Raw genomic sequence first — 26,930 nt, 5'->3', positions numbered from 1 at the left:
CACCACGAGCATAGCTCTCATCCTGGAATTACAGGATGCAAGAGAGGTGGTGGTCTCAACCTCTTTCAACTGGTAATTATCAGTTGAGAGCCAGGACCAAAAATTCAAAGTTCAACCCCCTGGAAGGACAACTAGGAGAGTACACCCAACCCCGCGTTAAGACAGGGAAGCCCCAAGACTCCTAACTTACCCTTAATAAGGTCCACAACAAGCGAGGTGGACCTCTAAAGGAGTAACTCTCGAACACTCCAGAGCAAGATACACTAGAAAGCACACAGGGGATGCTAACTCTGAGCACATGCAGCTACAAACACACTTAAATACTGGCTCACACTACACTGCAGTGTACAGGAAATACCACAAGTGCAAACACCACACCACTTAGCATCACAAGTAGAAATCTGGAGCCAGTATGCACTACATCAGTGATAGAACTGGTTCACTCTACCTCCCCCCAAGTGGGGGAGGTAGAGTGAACAAGCTTGTGCTAGTTCCGAGAGAATTTGATCATTTCTTTAGAAAATTTGGGAGAGTTCTTTAGGCGGGTTTCGAGGTTCTGTCTCTTTGAATTCAGCATAATTTTGTTTTGACTGACTTTCTGGTTGCCTTCCTTGGTGCTAAAACAAGTGTCATCACTTTATGTGCCTCTGCAAGAGGGCCAGGTTTTGTTTCTGGTTCCTGGTAGGCCTATAAAACTGAACGGCTGATCCTATCTAGTAGATGGCACCATCTCGGCTTCAGGGAGCCACAAGGGGCTGCCCCCAGAAAAATGCATTAATCGGCACCTCCATGCATAATCTATTAAAAAAATACATTTCGTACAAAATCTATACTCTTAGCAAACTGATTTGTCTGTGGGGATAACGTTCCTATCAATAATGTCTTTCAGAACTCTTTCCTCTGTTTTATGAGCCGTGGAAAAGAAGTTCCCATAAAACAATCTAATAGGAGGTACAGGTGTTGTGTTGGTTGATTTTCACCTCTCATTTAATGACGTCTTCAACATAACCATTAAAAAAGCCATTATTGACTAGGATCTGCCTTACTCTACAGAGTTCCTCGTAGTGTAACATCGTAGAGTTTCAATGTGGCTTTTGGAACTGAAAAACAAGAATTACGAGGAGAGACTAGAGGCGTTAAACATGCCAAAACTAGAAGATAGAAAAAAAAGAGGTGATACAATCATCACTTACAAAATGCTAACAGAATTTGACCAAATTGACAAAGAGGAATTCCTGAAACCAGCAGCTTCATGAGGACACAGACCCCACGCGTGAGAGGCCGTAGCACTATCAACTAGGCTATGAGCAGTTTATAGTCCAGGTGAATGGAATGTTTATTTCTACGGAAATGTGGATGGCAATTTATAAGAGGACAGATGCAACCTAAGGAAACAAGGTGCCAAAAAAATATTATTATGCTTCCTTTTACAAACTGAGTGGTAGACAGTTGGAACAAGCAAAGTGAGAAGGTGGTGGAGGCCAAAACTGTCAGTAGTTTCAAAGCGTTATACAACAGAGTACAGTACTGTACTGGGAAGATGGGACACCACGAGCATAGCTCTCATCCTGGAATTACAGGATGCAAGAGAGGTGGTGGTCTCAACCTCTTTCAACTGGTAATTATCAGTTGAGAGCCAGGACCAAAAATTCAAAGTTCAACCCCCTGGAAGGACAACTAGGAGAGTACACCCAACCCCGCGTTAAGACAGGGAAGCCCCAAGACTCCTAACTTACCCTTAATAAGGTCCACAACAAGCGAGGTGGACCTCTAAAGGAGTAACTCTCGAACACTCCAGAGCAAGATACACTAGAAAGCACACAGGGGATGCTAACTCTGAGCACATGCAGCTACAAACACACTTAAATACTGGCTCACACTACACTGCAGTGTACAGGAAATACCACAAGTGCAAACACCACACCACTTAGCATCACAAGTAGAAATCTGGAGCCAGTATGCACTACATCAGTGATAGAACTGGTTCACTCTACCTCCCCCCAAGTGGGGGAGGTAGAGTGAACAAGCTTGTGCTAGTTCCGAGAGAATTTGATCATTTCTTTAGAAAATTTGGGAGAGTTCTTTAGGCGGGTTTCGAGGTTCTGTCTCTTTGAATTCAGCATAATTTTGTTTTGACTGACTTTCTGGTTGCCTTCCTTGGTGCTAAAACAAGTGTCATCACTTTATGTGCCTCTGCAAGAGGGCCAGGTTTTGTTTCTGGTTCCTGGTAGGCCTATAAAACTGAACGGCTGATCCTATCTAGTAGATGGCACCATCTCGGCTTCAGGGAGCCACAAGGGGCTGCCCCCAGAAAAATGCATTAATCGGCACCTCCATGCATAATCTATTAAAAAAATACATTTCGTACAAAATCTATACTCTTAGCAAACTCAGTTGCAAACTTTTTTATGCCAAATTTTACAGTTATAACTCAAAACCGAGAAAACACAAAAATGAGTAGAGGACTGTAAAACATTTTAGGCATTGTTGAGTGGCATCCTGAGATGTCTGGATTGTTAATGGCTGGGAATGTGCAGATGGGCCAGAACATTGAAGTTTTAAATGGACATTCTTGGACAAGAATGTCCAAGGTTTGTTAAATGGACAAACCTGAACTGGATTCTCACCAACACTTGACTGAACAGCTCGGGGGTTACCCACCTCCCGAGAAGGGGCCTAAAACGACAGGTGCACCAGATCGGACGGGATTAAAAGTAACATGTGAATCAACTGAATGAACAAGGCATTTATGCATGTGAAAATTATCTGGATAGACATCAAAATATTTTGTTCACATAGGTGAAGAAGACACATGAGTAGTAGTAGGACACGAGGAGATGGTAAGTGTGCAAGTCGTAAAGGGGGTAAAAGGCACTGATGCAACAGATGGAGTTATTCGTCACCTGGAACAACCCATGACCCCAGTTTTGACTAACCCCGGTTAGTCACCAACGAGGTCATGGGAGACTTTCCTGCAATTAAGTGCCAAGGATCAGAAGGGTGTACCAAATATAGAGCCGGGTCAGAACCCAACACAGTAGACATCACTTTCCTGAGGAGGCTGTACCTCCTCAGGGAAGGATGGGGAAAACTGATTTTTAACAGCAATCTAATTTGAGGGCATAGTCTCCCACCCCCCATGAGTCTGAAATTTAATAGTGTTTATTTTCCATGCAAGTTCAGTTTAAAATGGTTGGGACCCAGAGCCACGAGATAGCACTTACTATGGCAGAGTAAGAGCAGGTGCAGGAAACGGCGAGTTATCAATAGGGATGTTTACCGCATTGAATGTTGTGTGCCACAAAGACCTCTCTCTTCCTCGTGCCCGAGCTTGGACATCCAAGAGCTACTCCTATGGCAGGGGATCTGATGACCCCAAACACGAGCTCTACAACAGTTTCCTCGCACATACATCTAGAAGGGGAGTGCCAAAGAAGCCTCCACCAGCCCCAAGGTATCATACAGGAACACACTTGCCATGCAAAAGCAAAATGCACAAGAGGGTATTGTATTGTGAATTATCTAATGCATGGCTGAGCCAGTTTTTTACTATCAATGACCTTTACTGCACCTTTCTTCTCTTGGCTAGCACCTCTCCACCCACGAGTGGTAAACCGATTAATGATAATATATATGAATAGTCGCATTAAGTTATAGAAAACCTGGGAGCACATGGGTCAAAAAGACACGAAAGGAAAACAACCAAAATAAAAATTCGATAAATTTATTTTTTCCCCAAATGATCAATATGACAATGCCAGAAGGGCTCATTTACATCACCAGAGAACATGGAATGGCTTAGTGGACCCGGCCTACTCTCAAGCAATGGGTGGGGATATGCCAGCACCCGAGACCAAGTGCTTAGGGGGCAAGACAACTACCATTGGAACCTGTCACAATAACTCCTATGCTTGATAATAAGTAGCATTGCATGTCCATTACCAGTAATTAGCTATTGGCTTTCTTCCACTGGGAAAATCAGCATTTATATATGTCCTCAAATGGAATTGGACACCTCATCTCCCAGCTTCTGAGAATTCAAGAATGAATTGACAAAGTCTGACATATAACATAATAAAATACTGTACCACGTATGAACCTCAATTTCCTTTAATCAAAGTTAACACTATAGACAGGGAGGCCTAACAATAAAATGCCCTAGAAAATTTTGTTTATGTTGTCTAATTTGTCTTATAGGATACCTTTCAGCACAAATAATTGATAATATTACAAGTTAAATATAAGCAAAGGTCTCATATAAATAAATAATGCATGGACTTGCAGCAGCCTTGCCATCACAGTCTTCCTCTGCCGTCCCCCTCACTACCTTCCTCTGCCGTCCCCCTCACTACCTTCCTCTGCCGTCCCCCTCACTACCTTCCTCTGCCGTCCCCCTCACTACCTTCCTCTGCCGTCCCCCTCACTACCTTCCTCTGCCGTCCCCCTCACTACATCCCTCTGCCGTCCCCCTCACTACCTTCCTCTGCCGTCCCCCTCACTACATCCCTCTGCCGTCCCCCTCACTACCTTCCTCTGCCATCCCCCTCACTACCTTCCTCTGCTGTCCCCCTCACTACCTTCCTCTGCCGTCCCCCTCACTACCTTCCTCTGCCGTCCCCCTCACTACCTTCCTCTGCCGTCCCCCTCACTACCTTCCTCTGCCGTCCCCCTCACTACCTTCCTCTGCCGTCCCCCTCACTACCTTCCTCTGCCGTCCCCCTCACTACCTTCCTCTGCCGTCCCCCTCACTACTTTCCTCTGCCGTCCCCCTCACTACCTTCCTCTGCCGTCTCCCTCACTGCCTTCCTCTGCCGTCCCCCTCACTACCTTCCTCTGCCGTCCCCCTCACTACCTTCCTCTGCCGTCCCCCTCACTACCTTCCTCTGCCGTCCCCCTCACTGCCTTCCTCTGCCGTCCCCCTCACTACCTTCCTCTGCCGTCCCCCTCACTACCTTCCTCTGGGTCTGGCAAACACTTTCCCGCACTTTTTGAAAAAGCAGCTCTGGAAGTTTTATATACAGAAAATGTTCCTTATAACTGAAGTACTATATCAAACAATATATAGATACAATATTTCTAGGCGACATAAAATATACAAACACTACGTAAATGTAATACAAGAGGACAGGTTGCACAAAATATATAATTCTTGGGTCTAAAGGTCCCGCACTGCAACAACGTAATAACCGACAGGACCATAGACGTATCAGCTTAACCCCAATCAATATAAAGGCCATTTTACTATTCACATTACTAAACAAGACATATTGGCATGGTACTGAGGGCACAAATTTCTCCCAAACAAATTCATACTCCATGACCCCATATAAATAATAAAATTAAAAGTAGCTTTTAGTTAGAATTGTACATGAAAAACAAAGTATTTGGGGATATTGATGTGGATGGATTTTTTTGTTACAGCCAAAATTGAGAGGTGAGCTTAGGTGATAGTTTCCAGCCCTCCTGTCTGTGGATCATTTCGTAACAAATATTTACAACAATTACTTAACACCTAACTCGGCTCATGTTTTCTCAAATATTTACACGATCCACACTATTATAAAACAAGACCTCTAGCAGTGTCAAAACAGAGAAAATAGGTCTACGACACATTGTTATTGTTGTAACCACAAGCTAGAGAAACGCTCCTCTGCCTATCACTACTATTATTCAGGTGCAAACAATTAATATCACAAAGGTACAATTTAAGCTTTGATCTTGAGAAGAATGAGTTACTTTGTTAAAGGTGCAGTTGCAACACTGTGTCTGGCTCACACAACATTAACAAGGAACACTGTTAAAGGTGCAGCTGCAACACTGTGTCTGGCTCACACAACATTAACAAGGAACACTGTTAAAGGTGCAGTTGCAACACTGTGTCTGGCTCACACAACATTAACAAGGAACACTGTTAAAGGTGCAGTTGCAACACTGTGTCTGGCTCACACAACATTAACAAGGAACACTGTTAAAGGTGCAGTTGCAACACTGTGTCTGGCTCACACAACATTAACAAGGAACACTGTTAAAGGTGCAGCTGCAACACTGTGTCTGGCTCACACACCATTAACAAGGAACACTGTTAAAGGTGTGTACACAACACTGCACCAGCACTCAAATGTTGTACCAGTTATTATTATTTGCCAGACTAAAAAGCAAAGTAAATACACAAGGATATTTCACATATCAAAATACCTTGTTATCTCTAAGTACATTACCAATAATTTCCAAAAGAAAAAGAACCATGGCTTAAAAGAAGTCATAAATATTAGCATGATTTATAATAAGATAAATTCTAAATGTGAAAGTGAATTATATAGAATAAAATAAGTTACAAAACACGATTTCAATGCGTGCAACATAACGTTAAGTACAAGGAGAGAACACTCGTCACAAACATTTGCAACATGAAAACTTGTGTTTTGCATAAATGGGTAGAAAATAGGGAAGATGCACTTGTCTAACAGCAGCAATAAGATGCCAGCGTTAAACTGCACCAAACTGGGAGACCTGGACCCAAACCGTTAAAATCCACACACAAAATCACTAACCCATTTCTGAAAACTGTCACAAACCTTATTACCACATCACTAGTTAAGCTCCTTATTCTCCTCTATTTCTCAAAATTATATGAGTTAAGGCTTCATTCACAAGTCCAGCAACAATCATGGCACAATGACTCCTGCCTACTGACTCAGTATTAACTGAAATTCAAGGACATTATTAAAATAATAATAATAATAATATGAAACACACAACTTTATAGATAATGCTAACCCATTATGAAAACCAAGAACAAATATACGTACTGTATTTACAATAATTATAACAATAAGTGGCCTGTTTACAGTAGCCTCACATTCTTCTCTCACTACACTCACAATATTAAACATGGTGGCATCTTCACATATATAATTCCCACCAACCCAAGGCTCGCTCACACTATGCTATAATGAACAATGTACAGTATGTCACAACCCACCCAGAATTTGGAGAAATGTTAGGTTGCATATATGCAATACTGTACCGTACTTCAAAGATGTTTCAATTCATGCTTATTACAATTCCACGCATACAAAAACCCATAATGTTTTCCAATTGGAATCTGTTGTAATATTTTACATAATACTTGCTTTAAAAAATATGGGCCTTATTGAATGAAGAAAGAGACATTTTATGTAGTAGAAAGAATATAAAATAATTGCAAATGCCACAAGAAAGTGGGCAGGAGTAATCGCAGATGACCTGAAGCAACATCCCTGTCACCTCATAATTAATGGTACACAGTATGGGCATGATGCACTTGTGTTGTGAAAGAGGAAGGTCTGGCATGACACCACCAACACCCAAGATGAATGCAACATATACAACAAAACACATGGTGATAGAACACATGGGTAACACACTACAACTTTACAACACACCAACGAGAATATTAACCAAAAATGTATTACCCTGTTTGGAGAGGACAATATATATAAAGAAAATGAAATAAGTTGATGCAGATCAATGCAAAGTTGATAACTAATAGAGGAGAGAGAGATTCTTGGAGAGGAGAGTGATGATGACAACATTAGGATATGAACAACTAAATTTAGAAACTTAAAGTTTTGTACAGAAAGGCAATAAATAAATATTTTCATAGTTATTAATGTTATAAAGGTGTACAAAAATGCACGAGGGAAATATGATGGAAGATATGATGATGCGAGAGATTTGGAAAATCCCAAAGCAATGACTAAACCAATTATAAGACAAATTGTGTGGAGAGTGGTGAGGAAAGGCATCTTAAAATAGTTGTTAGACAAGAGACTCGGTGATAGTTGAGAGAGGGAAGGGGTGATATAGGACACAGGTATACTACAAATTGAGATGTAACCATGGGGTGAGGAGAGGGAGTGAGAAGAAAGATGCATGTGGTAGCTGGGGTAACGAGAGTATGGGTGCTGTCACTGCCACAATACTGAAGGAAAATTGCTAATTTCTCCTTGGTCTTGAAGAGCCGTCCCATTTGCTAACCATGATAACTTTATCCTCATTCGTAGTGGCACCTGGAAAGAATTCAGCACATTAATTCTTACGCTCATACCAATATACACGTTAAGACTATATTAATGACAGACTTAAGGAACACAAAAGAAGTGCTAAGTCTGCAGACACAAACAATGCTCTCTTCAGTCATGTTAGGGACTAATAAACCTATTGAATGGTCTTCTTCCAAAATAATCTTTCCTGCCTCTACTCTTCACAGACGCCATATTGTCGGCTCTGATTCACAACCTTCCCAACATGAACCATAGTCCTGGCTTGTTGCTGTTGACTCTTCCCTTTCACAGTACAAACTCAAATGTTCTAAACTTTCTAACAAATGTGACCTAACATAAGCCTACCCTTGTAACAAACTAAAGCTTGTTGTAGATCTCAATTCATAGGGATTGGATGAGACCAAGTGGTCCAAATTCAGTCACAGGGTACTCATTACCTGAAGCTAGGAAGGGTCTACTCTCCAGAGATTAAAGAGATTAGCTTTAGGCTGAAACAAAATGGCTGGCTCTCTGTATCAATGCAACATGTAATGAATATTTCAACAAAATACAGTAATTACAGTAATATCCAACCTGGTTTAAGTAGGTATGCTAGGCTGCCATGTTTGTAGAGTAAAAGTCCAAGGTTCGTAGTCTGCTACAAAGACAATGATGTCATGTGGAGTAGGAGGGACTAGTTTGTGGTCTGGATGACTCACCGTGTCAAGGTCACGTGACCCGAGGGTGACCACCCCTTTCCATAGTATTAATTCATAATGTACAAATATAGGACACTAGCCAATACTGTAACTGGATATAGCTTTTTCCAAGATGATTAATAGAATTACCACCAGTTTAAATAAGAATTCAACCATCTGGTTTGGCCAGGACATTAAGATTAGTTTGTTAATTTGACCTGGCCGGGTAATGTTAGTAGCTAGAGTTGGCAGAGTGATATTAGTCAGCCTTCACTGTCTGGTAGACAGAGGGAGGCGAGTGTGGTTCGGGCAGCGGAAGAGGTCACCATCTCACCTCGGGAGACCAGAGCACCATCGGCTGCTTTCTTACATTAAGATAAAAGTGCTGTAGAGTTTAGTATGGTCATTTCTCCAACTGTGCCTCTACAATATATTTCACATTAGGGAGTGTTAAGTTAGGCAGTGATTTTATTTACATTTTATAGCTTTGCATCAATAAACTTTGAGTAAGATTTTCTTTTGTATTTTTGAGTATTTCCATGAATGATATTACATGCGAGTGTCTTGGCCATTTGGTCTCCATGAGTCTGGTTTATAGGTTGAATGAGTCAGTACCTATACCCCAGGAAAGCCTAGGCTTTTAATATCTGATATACTCACTTAAGTGTTTTCAAGCTAATTCCCACACTTAACGTAAACTAATACCTCCCGTTCCACGAAACTGAGAATGATCTACCCAGAGGGTTAATGGTTAATTAATTGGTCCAAACCCCGATTAATTAACAGCATTGGTTTTTGGTTTGGTGGTGGCGGCGAACTGAGATCTTTGAGCATGCTAGAGCCTAGTAAAGGCATCTCGTGCCTTGTAGTTCCTAAGGCGGTCGAACGTCTGAGGTCACGAGGCGTGGACTTAGCCGAGAGTTAGTTCTGGGGTCTTGGAGTTAAATTTATTTACAGATAGGGTAGTGGACGAGAGAGAGAGCCAAAACCCCGTCCCATGTTACACCATTTATTCTCTTTTATTTGTTCTTTTTCTTTTTCTCTTATTTCTCTTTTATTTGTTCTTTTTCTTTTTCTCTTATTTCTCTCACGTTCCCATTCTTACTCCTATTATTACACACTATATTACACTTTACCTTCTGTACCTTTTGCTCATATCTTCCTCTAAGATTTCCATCTCCTCACCTCTCTTGCCTTACTTAATGCCCTTACCTCCCTCGTCTCATCACTATCGACTTTATAATGGTCCAGGACGGACCGAAACGTTGTCGTCGCTTCAATTTCTAGTGTGGTTTAGTCAACATTTTTCAGCCACGTTACTGTGACTTTATTTTGTTGAATGTTTGTAAAACTTGTGCTCTCTGAAACTGCACAAAAGAGGGTCCACCATATTTTCTCATCTCATTGATATTTCTTAAAATGTTAACAATGTTATTGTCAAACCCTTTAAAACTGTTTGCATTCTTATTACCAAGCACTATCATCTACTGTATCTACAATCTTTATCACCTCATTCAATCATCTCTCTACTGTTATATTCATCTGTCCCTAAGCTTTATCCCCTTAATGAATGGCATCCCTGACTGTATCCTTTCTAATACAGTATTTATATAAATTACAGTGAACTACAAGCACAGTGCAACTTATATTTTTTAATAATATTTACTACTAAAGGCATAAAAATAGTTAAAATACTGAGCATACGCAATAGCCTAGAAATTACTAAATGTAATCGTTCAGAGATTGCTTCTGTGAACCAGGGTCTACTTTAGGATGTAGACCGTCAACACCTGGACTGAAAGTAAAATTGGCTAGACTTTGCTGGCCCAGATCTTAAATGTTGAGTGTATAAAGAAATATGTAATGTACATAAGAGTTTATTATTACAATACTAAAGTATCTAAAGTCACTACCAAAACATATGTCTGAAGACTTTGAACGGAACTTCACCGCCCCGTCTAGTCAGCGGAGCACATAACTCATCTCACCATACATATTTGGTACTGGAACTTCCAGGACTATGATCACATTCAGGTACCTGTTCTTCCTAATAAAGGACACAACAACTAACTCAATGTGGTTGTGTACATGTTCTTATACCCACCTTGTTAGGGTTGTTGACCTTGATCAGTTGTGAGAGTGAAGTAGTAGGAGCCATGATGGTGCTGCTGGGGTTCAACATCTGCAGCTGTATTGACTGAAAGTTGTAAGTTTATATCAAGTTTGACATACTCAAGTACAGTACTGCATTGCTAAATGAAATCTTAAGACAATTCAACTGTATAATTTATATAATGAAGACAGGCAAAATCATTCACACTAAATAAAAATACAGCCCGAGTGTACTGCATAATAAAACCAGTGTTGAATGTAATGAAACGCCATTTTCTGGGCGAGATCCGGAGGCTCCCCAGAGCTATACCAGGCTGATTTGTGTATACTGTACATTAAAGCGTGGCAGTTTAATCGTTTAAAAAGTTTAAAAAGTCAATCGATGGAGTTCTTAGTAGCCAACTGGAAACCACGAGCCAGAACCTGCCTCCCCCCCCTCAGAGGCATGAGAAGCAATGTCCTATAGACACCCCCCATATAGTTGGAAGCAGTCAATGTCTGCCATCTACTAGGTCAGGCACCCAGAGGTGTAGGAATCCCCCAAAAAACTACAGCTGGTTAAAAATTGCAAACCAAAAACAGAACAAGCAGGCAGAACTCCCCCATCAGCAAACAAGCATGATGTTACCACAGCTGCCACACCACTCCCCAGGGGGGAGCACTACCCATCCTCAAATTTATGCAGCTCCCCCCTCCCCGGGAGGGGAAAGGGGAAGCCCAGACCTCCCACGCCTGATACCCAATCCCAGTTCAGAGGCTGAAAATCAAAAACAAGAAAAAACGCCGACCGGAAGGAGGAAGGGATGCCATGGAACTTCCAGGTCTCACCAAGAAAAGATGTTGTTTCGGAGATGAAACAACATCCGAGAAAGCTTGCGTAACAGAGCAGAATTGACATCTGCCTAGTATGTACATCTATCTGCCAGCACCGCACGATACGAGGCGACATTATTCGGCATAAGATGACGGTTCTGAAACAACCACGAGAGAAAGGACAAACAACCCAATCAGAAATCGAAGACAACCTACGAAGAGTCAAGAAGTGCCAAAAGGACCGCCAGGAAACTTCATACTTCTGCCGAGACGAAACTCGCAGGTGGGTCACCATCAATGAAGCCACCTGAACACCACACAAATGGTGATAAACTCACGTCAAAAAGACCAGATGCGAAGATCAGGAGAAGAATATCGAACCAGCCACGTACTGGACCGGACCATCCTGCTGCAAGAGGGAGAGCTGCAGGAAGACCCTCTGGCCGCCAGCCAGGATGTTCGACACCCCCTGGATATGAACCACCAGGAGAGCCAAGCCCCGAGAACTCAGCAGACGAGTCACCCGAAGCGACCAGCCCCAAACAGCCAAGAACCACATCGAACTACCTTGGTTCAGGCAATGAACCACTGGGGAGCAATCCAAATGGTGTGGACTAGTCGATCCGCAAGTGACTTGAACCCTTCGAGGTGAATACCACACAGCCGCAAACTTCCACACTGAGCTGTGAGCCGACGGAAGGACAAACCCCACCGCCCCTGGCCGGACTGATGAGCACTGGTCACAAAACCCCAGCCTAAAGACGATGCATTCGTGAACACATCGAGGGTCTTGGGTAAGTGCCACGGCACTGAACCCCGAAAAACCCGAAGAGGAAGCCGGCGATGCCGCAGCCAATGCTAGGCCCTCGGGGTCCGAACCCAGAGATCACGAGAGTGGTGGAAAGGACATGCCCGGTGGAACCAGAACAGCCGTCGTAGCCAAATCTGACCCGATGGGTAGACCAGCGTGGCAACGTTCAGACTCCAGCACAGCTGCTCGAACAACCGACGAGCGACTCTGGTGTCCTCCAAAACCAGCCGAAGGCGGGACCACAGCCGCAGCAACGCTGCCAAAGGGAGTGACAAGGAAGCGGTCCAAGTCCCCCCACACAAGACCCAGCCAAGTCCGAACCTGAGAGGAAAACAAATGAGACGTCCTCCAATTCATCAAGAATCCTAACCCGGCAAGCTGGGGAAAGAACCAAATGCCTGGCGAGCAGACATGCGGACCAGCTGGAAGCCCAGACCAACTAGCCGTTGAGGTAAGTCAGAACTCGAACCCCTAACAGTAGCAAACAAGTCACCAGGTCCAGAGTAAGGTATGTGATAATGCGAGGTTCCAAATTCAAGCCGAATGGAAGGCAACGAAAGCTGTAAGCTCACTGCGCCAAGACAAAACCGAGCCAGTCCCCTGAACCTCAGATGAATTGGGACGTGCCAATACGCATCCCGGAGGTCCAGGGGACACCATCCAAGCGCCTGGCTCCAAAAGCAGCCAGACCTGGGACAGAAGAGTCATCCAAAAGAAGAGGCAAAAGACAGCAGGGTTCAGACGGGACAGAATGAACCACAGGTCCGCACAGTCCCAATTCGGAACTGGAAACAGGCGTGAAACCCACCTGATAGATGCTGTCATTTCGATCACACTCAAGCGTAACCACTCCAGGATGACCCGACAGAGTAGGGAAAGAGGTCTGCCCCGCCAGCCCCAAACCCTCTGAAGGAGGAGGAGCCACCCAACGCCACTGCAGGCCAGAGGAAACGACCGAAAATGCCCACGAATCATGGGACCAGGTGTGAGCAAACAGTGCGGGCCTCTTCTCCATCAGGCGAACCTCAAAAAGGCCGATGACCCTTATGAAAACCCAACCGATGCTCAGAGCGAGCACTGCGCCAACCAGATGTCGACAGCTCCGCAGGAGGGGTCGGCCGCAAATCTGGCCCTACTGGCTTTCAATGACCTTAAGAACCCGGAGCCCTGGCACGACCTTTCCCAGCAGGACTCCCCCTGACCCCCACGGAAAACCAACAAATCCGACATAGGCCGGCAACTAGACGAAGCCACCTGCACCACCGCAGACTCTGCAAACAGCAACGTACAAAAAGGGGATGAAAATCTTAGAGCCAGGGCCAAAGCGAATTCCAAAGAGTGGACGAGCTCTGTCTGTCTGCATGCGAGGTGAGAAGCAAAGAACAGAGACACCGCCTCCTTCAGAATCGGTGCATACATCATCAACAAGGCAGCCGACGCCCGAGCTGCCGAGGCACGCACACCGGACACCGGCACAGAACCCAGCTCTTTCACATCCTTTTCGAGCCAGTCTGAAGACAGCTCCAGCAGGGAAAAGCAGCACAAGACCGAAGTCAAATGTCCACGGGCGACCAAATCCTCGGCTACCAGGGGACGCCGAAAGGGAGGGATCCTGCACGTAAAGCTGCACCTGGCTCATATCACGAGGAAGGACAGGGGCAAACAAGCATGCATTGAGGTGCTCAAACTCGCTCCCCCAGGTAAACCTGAACAACCATAGTCAACTCGCTGCCATTCAAGCGTGCGGGTCCAAGAGAACAAACGCCGAGCACCCAACGAAAAGAAAGGGCAGTCTGCCAGCCAGGAAGACTCTGGCACCTCATAATGCACCCAATAAGGAAAAAGAGGAGCCAAACTCATAAGGAGAAGGATCCATTATCGAGGAGTAATCCGGGTCTCGCAGAGGGTAAGTCACAAGGGCCTCCTGCACCTCCCTCAGCAGGATGCGGGAAGCCGAAAACCACCGGAAGGAGTGAACCGAGGAACCCAAGGAAACCCGGATCCGAACCCAGGGAGGACTCGAACCCATATCAAACTCATACAAACTCATACCGGGAGGGGGGGGATATGAAAACCCCTCCCCGCGTAGCAACAAGCCCCAAGCCGATGGTGCCAACACCAAAGCGGGTTCAAATGGGGCCCAAGCCCCCTTAGGTTAACTCCTCCCCAGTCCCTGGGTCCTCCACATCAAGACCCGGGGCCAAGCCGTCCTCCAAACCCTATGCCTCAGGAGAAAAGTAGAGAAGCCATGAGGCATCTGGAAAGGCGATGAGCCTAGAGCATTGCAGCAACCTAAACCACGCATGCAACACATGCTGCCTGCACCCGATCAACAGTATATCCAACTGGGTGAACTGGAGTACACACAAGGAACTCCACTCGCAAGACTTTGGGTCAAAGGTGTCATCGACCCAACAAGCAGCATGGTGGAGGCAAAGACAGTGAATGTCACCCTGAGATAAGGGGGGACAGAGCAACCTTCAAACTCGCACGAAGCAAGGTGGGACTGGGAGGCCTCCTCCATTGAACCAATGAATCCCAAGGGGGTTTCCAGGGCCCCTAGGCTGACTGCTAAGGGAAGCCTAGGTAAGATGGTCATCTTGCTGGTTATCCCAGAACTACCAAGCAAACATACTAAAAGCTGAACCCCCTGCGACGTGTGCAACCACGGAGACCTAGTGGAGGGCCACCAAAATCATACAAATGGTCCTATAGCCACACCAGGTAAAACAAAAGAAAAAAAACGCAAAAGCACAACGTCTTCAGGGGAACAGAACCAGTCGCTATGTGTATATCAGACAGCTGTACACTACTTTGCACCCAAGCCACCGACAATACTACCTCCTACAAAAGGTCAAACAGTAGCAAGAACCACCCCAGCTGACCCCAATCACTGAGCAGCACAATAACCATATAGAGGAAGACTTCCAAACGGCCTATGGAAGATAACCCAAAATTGCAAGGGCAGTAGTTACAGGGCACCTAGGGAAGGTGGCCCTAGATGCATGCAGCCCCAGTACTCTAGTGTTACTCCTGGCTCACACACCACCATACAGAACACCACCACCGCCATGAACAGCACTGCTCAAAATGACGTAGCCAGAGTCGATTGACTGCCACCAAACACAACAGCCACTGAACTGGGGTTGTGTAGCCAGCACAAAGGTTTTGGACCCCCCTTCCCTCTCCCGGGGAGGGGGAGGGTGTTGCACAGACAGTATTCACCTAGTTGTGCTTGCTGGGGTTGAGCTCTGCTCTTTCAGCCCGCCTCTCAACTGTCAATGAACTGTTACTAACTACTTTTTTTTCCCCACACCACACACGCACCCCAGCTAGCAGCCCGTGACAGCTGACTAACTCCCAGGTACTTATTTACTGCTAGGTAACAGGGGCATCTGGGTGAAAGAAACTCTGCCCACTGTTTCTCGCCGGCACCGGGAATGGAACCCGGGACCACAGGATCACGCGTGCAGCGTGCTGTCCGCTCAGCCACCGGCTCCCTTGCCGGTGGCTGATGACGACGCATCAGCCTTGCTGATCTTCCACAGTGGTGCAGCGGCTGTGACGACTTCACGCTTGTTTGCTTGTTTCTGATTGGGAGAGTTCTGTTTGCTCGTTCGGCTTTTGGTTTGCAATTTTTCACCAGCTGTTGTTTGTTTAGGGATTCCTACCTTTCTGGGTGCCTGAGCTGGTAGATGGCAGATATAGAGGTCTTCCAACTGCACGTGGGTGTCTATAGACCACTGCTTCTTGTGCCTCTCTGAGGAGGCCAGGTTCTGGCTCTGGTCCCCAGTAGGCCTAGAACTCCATCGATTAACTGTTACTACGGTCTAATATATACACATCAGCCTGATATAGGTCCAGGGAGCCGAAAGGGCTCTACACAGAAAATAAGAGTTTAATGACATGCGCTCAGGAAGTCTGCCTCCTGATCCATCAGCTGGTAGCAAGGAAGCCCACCGTGTTAATACTGTCCATATGGCTGGGAGGGGTACAGCTGGGGGGTTCTGGTGTGGGATTCGTAAAGTGGATAAATTGCTGTGATTCATGAGCTTCCAATCTGGGAGTCATCTCACTGGTTGGGATCTCCATAGTCTGTCATTTTATACAATACTGACACTTGTTGAATGCTGCACGAATGGGGGATGAGGGGATGGAGGTCGTGGGGAGGGTGACCAACTCTGCCAGCCATCTCACTACTGCCCGCCTGCACACACTGACACCTGCCCAATCACTGCTGCACGCCTATCCCCCCACTTTGCCACCCCCGCCCCTCCAACCTCCAGTTCCCCTTCCACTATCCATCCATCCAGTCCCTCTCCACCATCCATCCATCCTTCCATCCATCCAGTCCCTCTCCACCATCCATCCATCCTTCCATCCATCCAGTCCCTCTCCACCATCCATCCATCCTTCCATCCATCCAGTCCCTCTCCACCATCCATCCATCCTTCCATCCATCCAGTCCCTCTCCACCATCCATCCATCCTTCCATCCATCCAGTCCCTCTCCACCATCCATCCATCCTTCCATCCATCCAGTCCCTCTCCACCATCCATCCATCCTTCCATCCATCCAGTCCCTCTCCACCATCCATCCATCCTTCCATCCATCCAGTCCCTCTCCACCATCCATCCATCCTTCCATCCATCCAGTCCCTCTCCACCATCCATCCATCCTTCCATCCATCCAGTCCCTCTCCACCATCCATCCATCCTTCCATCCATCCAGTCCCTCTCCACCATCCATCCATCCTTCCATCCATCCAGTCCCTCTCCACCATCCATCCATCCTTCCATCCATCCAGTCCCTCTCCACCATCCATCCATCCTTCCATCCATCCAGTCCCTCTCCACCATCCATCCATCCTTCCATCCATCCCCTTAGTATATAATAAATCTTATTCTTCTATAAAGAATAAGATTAAAAACAATTACCTTGGGTACAGCAGCTTGGAAGAGAAAGTCTGTAACTTGGGCTCCAGAGTTGTTGGTCGCCAGCATGTTGATAGTAGTGATGGATTCTTGAACATCAAATGCCATGTCCAATCTTATTCCATTCTTATCATATGCAGTAATACCTGGTATACCTGAAAAAGTACATGCTTGAGCAATTTTGTGGTCATAAAAACTGGCACATTCTTATGTCAATTTACAGTATAATTCATACTATATAATGAACAGTTGACTTCCAATTTTGTGTGGTCATAACCTATATAGAAAACATTACAAGGTAAATAATTTAACGTCAATATTTGAACCTGCACAGTTTTGTGACAATGAGTTTTCTCATTAATAATTACAGAGCATCCTCACGTTTAACAAACTTCTGAATGGCCCAAACAAACTGTAGTTGTTACTAAACGTTCAGTGGAACATACAAATATTCGATTAAACTGTTATGACCCCAGTGTAACCAGTTTTGACCGGATACACAGGACCCATACCTACACGCATTCATTAACCTCTAATACAATTTTCTACACCATTATACTGCTGCTGTTCATCGTCCTCCCAGCGACTATAAGAAATATTACTGAAACAACCATGGACATCTTCAAGAGAAATCTAGATAGTTTTCTAAGAGAAGTTCCGGATCAGCCGGGCTGTGGTGGGTATGTGGGTCTGCGGACCGCTCTCAGCAACCGCCTAGTGGACCAAACTCTCACAAGTCAAGCCTGGCCTCGGGCCGGGCTTGGGGAGTAGAAGAACTCCCAGAACCCCATCAAGCAGGTATCAAGCAGGTGTATTATCTTGATAGGATATATTTCATTATGTTGTCGAGTGGTTGAACTGCTTGTTGCATGATTGTTGCAAGGCTGATCAGCCACCCCACCTGTGTCCGGGTGAATCAGTACTCACCTAGTTGTGCTTGCGGGGGTTGAGCTCTGGCTCCTTGGTCCCGCTTCTCAACCATCAATCAACTGGTGTACAGAATCCTGAGCCTACTGGGCTCTATAGTCAAGCCTGGCCTCGGGCCGGGCTTGGGGAGTAGAACAACTCCCAGAACCCCATCAACCAGGTATCAACCAGGTATCATATCTACATTTGAAACCGAGTATGAAGTCTGCCTCCACCACATCACTGCCTAATGCATTCCACCTGTTAACTACTCTGACACTGAAAAAGATCTTTCTAACGTCCCTGTGGCTCATTTGGGTACTCATTTTCCACTTGTGTCCCTTTGTTCGCATACCACTCATGTTAAACAGCCTCTGAGAATTTTGTAGGTAGTAATCATGTCTCCCCCTTACTCTTGTCTTCCAGTGTCGCGAGGTGCGCAAGTGTGTGGGTTCGTGTCTTAGTCTCAGAGCAACCAACCTGTGCGGAGGTTGTCTATTCTTGTTAATTGTGCATGTACAGTGAGAGAGACAGAGAGAGTGAGTGTGTAATTACCTAAATGTTACCCAAGTGTAATTACCTAAGAATAGTTACAGGATGAGAGCTACGCTTGTGGTATCCCGTCTTCCCAGCACTCTGTCATATAACACTTTGAAACGACTGACTGTTTTGGCCTCCACCACCTTCTCCCCTAACTTGTTCCAACCGTCTATCACTGTTTGCAAAAGTGAAATTTCTTATATTCCTCCGGCAGCTTTGTTTCGTTAGTTTAAATCTATGACCTCTTGTTCTTGAAGTTCCAGGTCTCAGGATATCTTCCCTATTGATTTTATAGATTCCTGTTATTATTTTGTATGTAGTTGTTACGACCCTGGGTTCTCCAGTGGAAACCAGAGGTCAAAATTGAGCTATTAAACTTCCTGGTAGCACAGTTGGGCATCTAGAATGTCAATTGTTTGTATCTTCCCTGCCAGACGTAAGACTATTATTGTTTCTCAAAGAGCATTTAAAGACTGAGCTGGGGGTTGATTATTAGATAATAACATAGGCACCAACTTTGCTTACTAATACTTTCTAATCATTCATAAAGTAACAATACGTTGCATAGGGGAAGATCTTTAATGTGCTTAGCTGCACGATCAATTAGGCTCCTCCCGGCACCAAGAGATGAGGGAGGCAGCTGGTGGCTAGCTCGGTCTTCTCTTGGCTGGTGGCGTGAGGTTAAGACCTACTCTGTGGCTGTATCCCTACTCTCCTTCCTTCTCCTCTTACTTATTTCCCTTACCTGAAGTTCCTGTACCCTTAAGTTAAGTATTATATGGTGTAAGTGTGCCTACTCTGGTAGTAACGATTGGGGAGACCTGGGGATAGTATTTTGCCAGTGTTTGGGTACCCCTAAGTGTTGTGGTTTGTATTAGGGTCCCACGTGGTTTCACTACCCTAAGCTGCATCCAGCTTCAGTGCTTATCCAGTAGTACTTTACCCTAGCTTGTTATTAGTGTAAACCTTGCATCTTGCCTACGTGGACCAAGGCTTTTAACGTAAGATAGTGTGGTAAAGTTATTATTATTATTGTTATTGGTGAGTGTATATGGGGGGTTGTTAACGGGTTAATAAATAAGTACATGAATTACAGAGTATCTCTTCTTCCAAGGTGGGAGCGCAGTGATCAACCCTTAGACGAACATATTTGGTCTTGTAGCAAGTTATTACTACTGTGGATAGTTTATTTTGGGGGCCGGGCCTTTTAGCTCTCCCATATTTGATACTCCTGTCTTCTAACTACCTATACCCCTTAATACTACCAGTACCCCATAGAAGCCCCACTCATATCATTTATAACAGTAGTGATCACATCACCTCTTTTTCTTGTCTTCTAGTTTTGGCATATTTAATGCCTTTAACCTCTCCTCGTAGCTCTTGCCCTTCAGTTCTGGGAGTCACTTAGTAGCATGTCATTGCACCTTTTCCAGTTTGTTGATGTGCTCCTTAAGATATGGGCACCACACAACAGCTGCATATTCTAGCTTTGGCCTAACAGAAGTCGTGAACAATTTCTTTAATATTTTACCATCCATGTATTTAAAAGCAATTCTGAAGTTAGAAAGTGTGGCATAGGCTCCTCACACAACGTTCTTAATGTGGCCCTCAGGTGACAGTTTTCTATCTAAAACCACCCCTAGATCTCCTCCTTTATCAGAATTCTTTAAAGATTTCTCACATAATTTATAGGTTGTGTGGGGTCTATGTTCTCCTATTCCACATACCATAACATGGCATTATTCACAATAAATTCCATTTGCCAAGTGGTGCTCCATATACTTATTTTGTTCAGGTCATCTTGAAGGGCATAACAATCATCTAAGTTTCTTATCCTTACTATTATCTTAGCATCATCAGCAAACATGTTCATATAATTCTGTATACCAACTGGTAGATCATTTATGTACACAATAAACATCACTGGTGCAAGAACTGAACCCTGTGGTACTCCACTTGTGACATTTCTCCAGTCCAATACATTGCCTCTGATCACAGCCCTTATTTTTCTATCAGTCAGAAAATCTTTCATCCATGATAGAAGCTTACCTGTCACCCCTCCATTATTTTCCAGAACAACCTCTTATGTGGAACTCTGTCGAAAGCCTTTTTTAGGTCCAGATAGATGCAGTCAACCCAACCATCTCTTTCCTGTAAAATCTCTGTGGCTCAATCATAGAAACTGAGTAAATTCGATACACAGGATCTTCCAGATCGAAAACCATACTGTCTGTTTGATATTATATCATTTCTCTCCAGGTGTTCTACCCATTTAGTTTTTATTATTTTTTCCAATATTTTCACTATTACACTTGTCAATGATACAGGTCTATAATTGAAGGGGTCTTCCCTGCTGCCACTTTTGTAGATTGGAACTATGTTAGCCTTTTTCCACACGTCTGCTACGATTCCTGTACACAGGGATGCCTGAAAGATCAGTTGAAGTAGAATGCCGAGCTCAGGTGCACATTCTCTCAGAACCCATGGTGAAACTCCATCTGGACCAACTGCTTTGTTCTTACTTAGCTCCTTGAGCATTTTTTCCACTTCGTCTCTGGACACGTCTATGTGCTCTATGTTGTTCTCTGGAATTCTTGTTGCGTCTGGTTCCATAAAGATTTCATTTTGTGCAAACACACTTGGAACTTTTTGGGGCAGTGAATCCCTTGACAAGTATAGGACTCTGACCATCTGACCACCAGACAATTAACACTTTGGCGTGCCCCCGCGTGCCACCCCTCAACTATGCGATTTGGGTCCCAGCGTTTCACGGGAGCGCGTGTTAATTCTGAAAAGTGTATACTCTCTTCAACTTTGTCACCTTAATTCTCGTCCTACGAGATTAAATTTGGTATCATTGTGTTCGCAATAGAATTCTCTACAGCACTAAATGCATATAAACTCCAAAAGCCTGGCTAATTACCCGCAGCAAACAGAGAAAGTGCGAACGAGTTACCCAGGAGCGCGCAAAAGTGATAAAATGTGTTCACTCTTTTCACTCTGGTCACCTCAATTTTCGTCCTAGGTCTTTCATTTTGGTATCAATGGGTTCGCAATAGAATTCTCTAGAGGATCATTAGCATATAAAATAAAAAACCTGGTCACGCTCCACCCGCCAACAAGTTGAAGACGGGCCACGCGTTAGCTGCGAGTGAGCGCCCAGACGCCTTCCAGCTACACTCCCAATTACTGCCCACAAATGTTTAGTATTTAGTATTTTAGTATATGTAGTATTATAGTTTAGTATTTTTTGTGTAGTAGTTGTACATCACATAAGCATTGTAGATAGCCATTTGCACAAAATAGATGGTCATTTTCTTCGTCCATTTGTGAGTTTTCCTTATGAAGTGATAATATTTGATCATTTGGTCAAAGTGATCAACACCTTTCATGTTTGTATTGTAGTCACAGATTGCATTTGGCTTGTTGACAGTTACCAAACAGTCCCCCAAAAATTGGATAAAAACCCGATTTTTGGCAATTATTTTAGTGGATGATGCAATGCTGTGTCATGCCCGGGGCGAAAGTGTTAAAAGTCATTGGAAGAGGAAGCTATTTCCCCACGAATAACCCAATTGCACTAGGTAGCCAGAGACCAGAAGTTCATTTTCATTGACACAATTCACTTTATATGTGAGAACATGAGCCTTAATTGTAACCACAGACTTGCAAGAACATACAATACAATCGCCTGGCATGTTCTTGCAAGTCTGTGGTTACAATTAGGGCTAGTGTTCTCTCATATGAAGTGAATTGTGTTTACTGACGTTCATACAGATACATTACCACCCCCCCACTCTGATGTAAAGTCACCACCCACCTTGTCCACAACCTAGTTGCCAGTCCCATGCTGTCTAGTGTACCTATGTTGTTATCTTTGCTTAGTGACATCTAGTTGCTGTGACTTGTGCCTTGTGCTACCTTACTTGATTGTTACTTTGTTGTGGTATGTGAATACTGTACATACTGTATAAGCTGTTGGATTTGACTCAATTTCACTGATATCATCCAAGATCCACCAAAGTGTAAACAGTTGTATAGTGCTTTACTTGACTTCATCATTGTATCCGGGGTGAAGGGGTTCAATGATGACAAAATGGTGTCAGGGAAGGCAGGTGGTGTCAGTGGTGTCAGGCAAGGCAGGTGGTGTCAGTGGTGTCAGGGAAGGTAGGTGGTGTCAGTGGTGTCAGGGAAGGTAGGTGGTGTCAGTGGTGTCAGGGAAGGCAGGTGGTGTCAGTGGTGTCAGGGAAGGCAGGTGGTGTCAGTGGTGTCAGGGAAGGTAGGTGGTGTCAGTGGTGTCAGGGAAGGTAGGTGGTGTCAGTGGTGTCAGGGAAGGCAGGTGGTGTCAGTGGTGTCAGGGAAGGTAGGTGGTGTCAGTGGTGTCAGGGAAGGCAGGTGGTGTCAGTGGTGTCAGGGAAGGTAGGTGGTGTCAGTGGTGTCAGGGAAGGTTGGTGGAGTCAGTGGTGTCAGGGAAGGCAGGTGGTGTCAGTGGTGTCAGGGAAGGCAGGTGGTGTCAGTGGTGTCAGGGAAGGTAGGTGGTGTCAGTGGTGTCAGGGAAGGTAGGTGGTGTCAGTGGTGTCAGGGAAGGTAGGCGGTGTCAGTGGTGTCAGGGAAGGCAGGTGGTGTCAGTGGTGTCAGGGAAGATACTGAACATTGTGTTTCATTCTTTCCTTTTGTCCTTTAATATGTATTTCAATGCATTGCAGAGCATAGAGAGCCTGGACCTTTCCCATCTCCAAGCTGAGTAGCCCCTTGTGAATACTACCCCATTTAAAATATCAAATATCGTCTCTGAGTGCAACAATGTCTAGAGTCTACAGCTGTATTACATCACTTAACTCTAGTATATTTATTTTTCACTCCATCAATGTTAGTGTATTCAATTTTGAGGAACATGTTCCTTCTCCCTTTGTTCTTAACTCTCCCTTTCTCTAACAATTTTGTTGGTTTGCCTTTTTGTACCATTTCACAGGCTTGCCTACCCCTATAACATTGTAGAAAAAATTATTTTTCTTCGTTCCTGCCCTCACCTCGATGTTAAGCCTCTAGGAGGTTCAGTTTCCGCTTCTCTGTCGTCCTTTGAAAGATCTCGTTTTAATACCATAATTTTCCTTCTTCATCACTTTGTAGTTTCCTAACATTCCTTAGTGCTTCTTCTATCGGTTTAGCACCATTTAGGGTGATCCTCAAGGGTCAAGCTATCCTTTTTCCGTGCCTGCCAATTCTCCTGTAGTTGCATACATTCTCTTTGGTATTAAAACCTTTCACTAGCTCAACAATTTTATCTACTACTTTTGCTTCTTCTGTGGTTTGGTTTGCAATGAAAAATCTCCTTTTCTTTGCAAACCAAAAATTAAACAGGACTTACTTCGATCAACTGTATTTTGCACCAGTTTCAGGTTTGATGTTGGTTCCTTCTGATTTCCAGTCTAATGTCTTTATGGTGAACAGGTTCCTAAGCCAGGATGTGACACATACATCTGGCTGCAAGCAGCTGCATCAAACAGCCTGGTGGATTAGACCAGCTACCAAGAGGCCTGGCCAGAGACCAGGCTATGGGAACATTAATCCTTGGGATCTTCATCAAGTAGGTAGATAGCCATAGGGTACCAGTTTAGGATTTTCGGGGCTAGGGAGAAACTCGAGGTGGTTATCTGGATGCTTTTTAACCCATCCTGGTATCTGCAGGGGTTTTTAAACTTGGGCAGAGGTTATTCCTTATCCTCCATCAATGTTTGAGCTTAGTTCCTCGATTGTTCCCATGTGTGTGTGTTCAAGGGTTCTAGGATGCCTATTTTAGGCTTCCATCATCGCACTTTCTGCCATGTTCAGCTCAGCGGGTTGTTCTTTAGTTGTTCGTGAGGAACAAAATAAAGACAGAACCTGAACATACACGGAGTAATGGTGCAGAAAATCTAACCAAATCAAGTCACGACAAGCCATACGCAAAGGCAATTTCTTTTTTATGCAAACGGCATAACTGGGCACCAAAACAAGATCTGTATCTGCTCCACGGGGAGGTCCAGGAGACATCCCGCTCATGTGGAGGACAAGTGAAGATGAGTGTACGAGAATAGCAATCCCTCCTGACCAGGGATCAAACTTCGAAAAAGGTCAAAGACAAGGAACCTCTCCTGCCACAAAAGAAGGCTCAGGAGGGAATCTTACATACACACATCACACCCCAGAGTAGTAGCAGAGGTAACAGCACAAACAAAGGAACCATCAACCCCCCCCCCCCCTAGGCCTTTTACAAAGATAAAGGCAAATCAAGGTAGAGATGCCAGGCCCCCCCCCCTTACTCTTCTTCAAATCCCTGGAGAGCATAGCCCATGATGCTGAGGAGGAGGATGAGCCCAAACAGATACAGATCACAAAGTTAAACAAATAGGAGTTAGCCGAGGCAGAAATAGAAAAAGCTGGTGGCAAATGGCAAAAGTGTTCAAAATAATGTATTTGAAAACACACTCATAAAACACAGAAAGGACTGTCATCCACACAACCATTGTGAACATAGGCTGCAAGAGCTTATATCATAAAGCTTGGTTGAGTGATACAGCTCTAGCCTGATAGTCTGCTGTATGAGTGAGCAGCTTTGCCAAAACTAGAAAGTTTGATGCATGTAAGCCAAAACTATGGTGCATACATGCATAGATCGGGTGCACAGTGGATCACATAATGGTGCCAAGATCGGGAGCCGGCGGCTGAGCGGACACAACACTGGACGCGAGATCCTGTGATCTCAAGTTTGATCCCGGGCGCCGGCGAGAAACAGTGGGCAGAGTTTCTTTCACCCTGATGTCCCTCTTACCTAGCAGTAAATAGGTACCTGGAAGTTAGTCAGCTGTCACAGGCTGCTTCCTGGGGAAGGAGGCCTGGTCGAGGACCAGGCCACAGGGACACTAAGCCCCGAAATCATCTCAAGATAACCTCAAGATACAGCCTAGGGTAAAAGAACCCTAGAACCCAACAGGTCAAATAACAATGGCAACAAAAGTGGCCATCAGAGTCCAAAACAACTGACATTCTGAAATGCTGCCAACTACAGTATTAGATATGGAATTTGAGGAGAAAGCTATAACCCAATGGATATTTCACACAAGGTAAATCAATTCTTGTCTATCAGTGACAACAAGGAAGTGAGATCTAACTCTTTATGCTCCACCTCCTAGCCATTTACACCTAGTTCACTAATTACATAATTTGATGCTCAAGTTACAATCATACACGTTCTTTAAAGTTGTGGATGAAAGCAATTTCAACTACTACTACCTTCAATGTATTCTCCTTGCCATCCATCCATATACATATAGGGTATAAGAAACCCCTTACATCTCTATGGGCTTGACCGTTTGTTCAAGTTTCACTGAAGTCCCCTTCTATCCCCTTTCAATTTACATAGGCTGCCAATGTCTATTCCCTTCAGCAGCTTTTGTGAGATTGAGTTCCCTTAACCTGTTCTCACAGCCAAAAAAGGCCTTTTAATTCTGATAATCTAGTTGCAAACTTCTGAACTGTCTCAAGTTTCCTGTTGTTCTTCACGAGGTGTGGTTTCCATGCTGGTGCTACATACTCTAGTAATGAATACCAACCATACCCACTCATGATGTACTTCCTTCCTTCCAATATTTTTCCTCAATGAGTTGAATATGTTGCATTACCTGTCAAGGCTAGTGTCACAGTTATGAGGATTTTCAAAAATAAAATTTTTCAAAATTTTAAACAAACTGTTTCAAAAGAAAATTTCTGTTTTTCCTCTGAACTATCAACAAATTTATGCCAAACTAATTTATTTAAATATTTTACAGCATATTGCTAATCAGACTTAATTTTGCAATATCATACATATATATATTTTAATTTTATAGGTCAACAGAATTCTTAGCATTGGAACACCTTATTTTTGTCATTAAATCCATAACAAAACAAATGCAGTCAAAATCTACACTAGCTGTTGGGGGAACATATACCTACACAGATGCAGTAGTCTACAGTGTTGCCACAATTACCATCAAGAATGTGCTTCAAAATACTGTAGTATTTGAGGTGTAAATATCTCTTAATTTTAATGTTTCAGTTCTATAATATTCAA

The 26,930-nt window shown here is 44.4% G+C and overlaps 1 protein-coding gene across 8 annotated transcripts in view; it reads right to left on the bottom strand.

Annotated features, from left to right (window-relative positions):
• Positions 1–3,708: 3,708 nt before the first annotated feature.
• Positions 3,709–26,930, bottom strand: part of AP-1gamma (adaptor protein complex 1, gamma subunit) — a 129,824-nt gene continuing 106,602 nt past the window's right edge. For all 8 annotated transcript variants that reach the window (XM_069329727.1, XM_069329692.1, XM_069329714.1 and 5 more), the window contains 3 exons: positions 17,396–17,547; positions 10,827–10,919; positions 3,709–8,051 (listed from right to left, as the gene is read on the bottom strand). In XM_069329727.1, coding sequence (XP_069185828.1) covers positions 7,950–8,051; positions 10,827–10,919; positions 17,396–17,547 — 347 coding nt within the window. In that variant the 3' untranslated portion in view covers positions 3,709–7,949. The remainder of the gene's footprint in view (positions 8,052–10,826; positions 10,920–17,395; positions 17,548–26,930) is intronic.

Source organism: Procambarus clarkii, chromosome 3 (assembly GCF_040958095.1).
Source record: "Procambarus clarkii isolate CNS0578487 chromosome 3, FALCON_Pclarkii_2.0, whole genome shotgun sequence".
In the NCBI taxonomy this organism is placed as follows: Eukaryota; Metazoa; Arthropoda; class Malacostraca; order Decapoda; family Cambaridae; genus Procambarus; species Procambarus clarkii.
The sequence above is the reverse complement of the archived record's forward strand: the minus strand, read 5'-3'. Positions and strand labels throughout refer to the sequence as shown.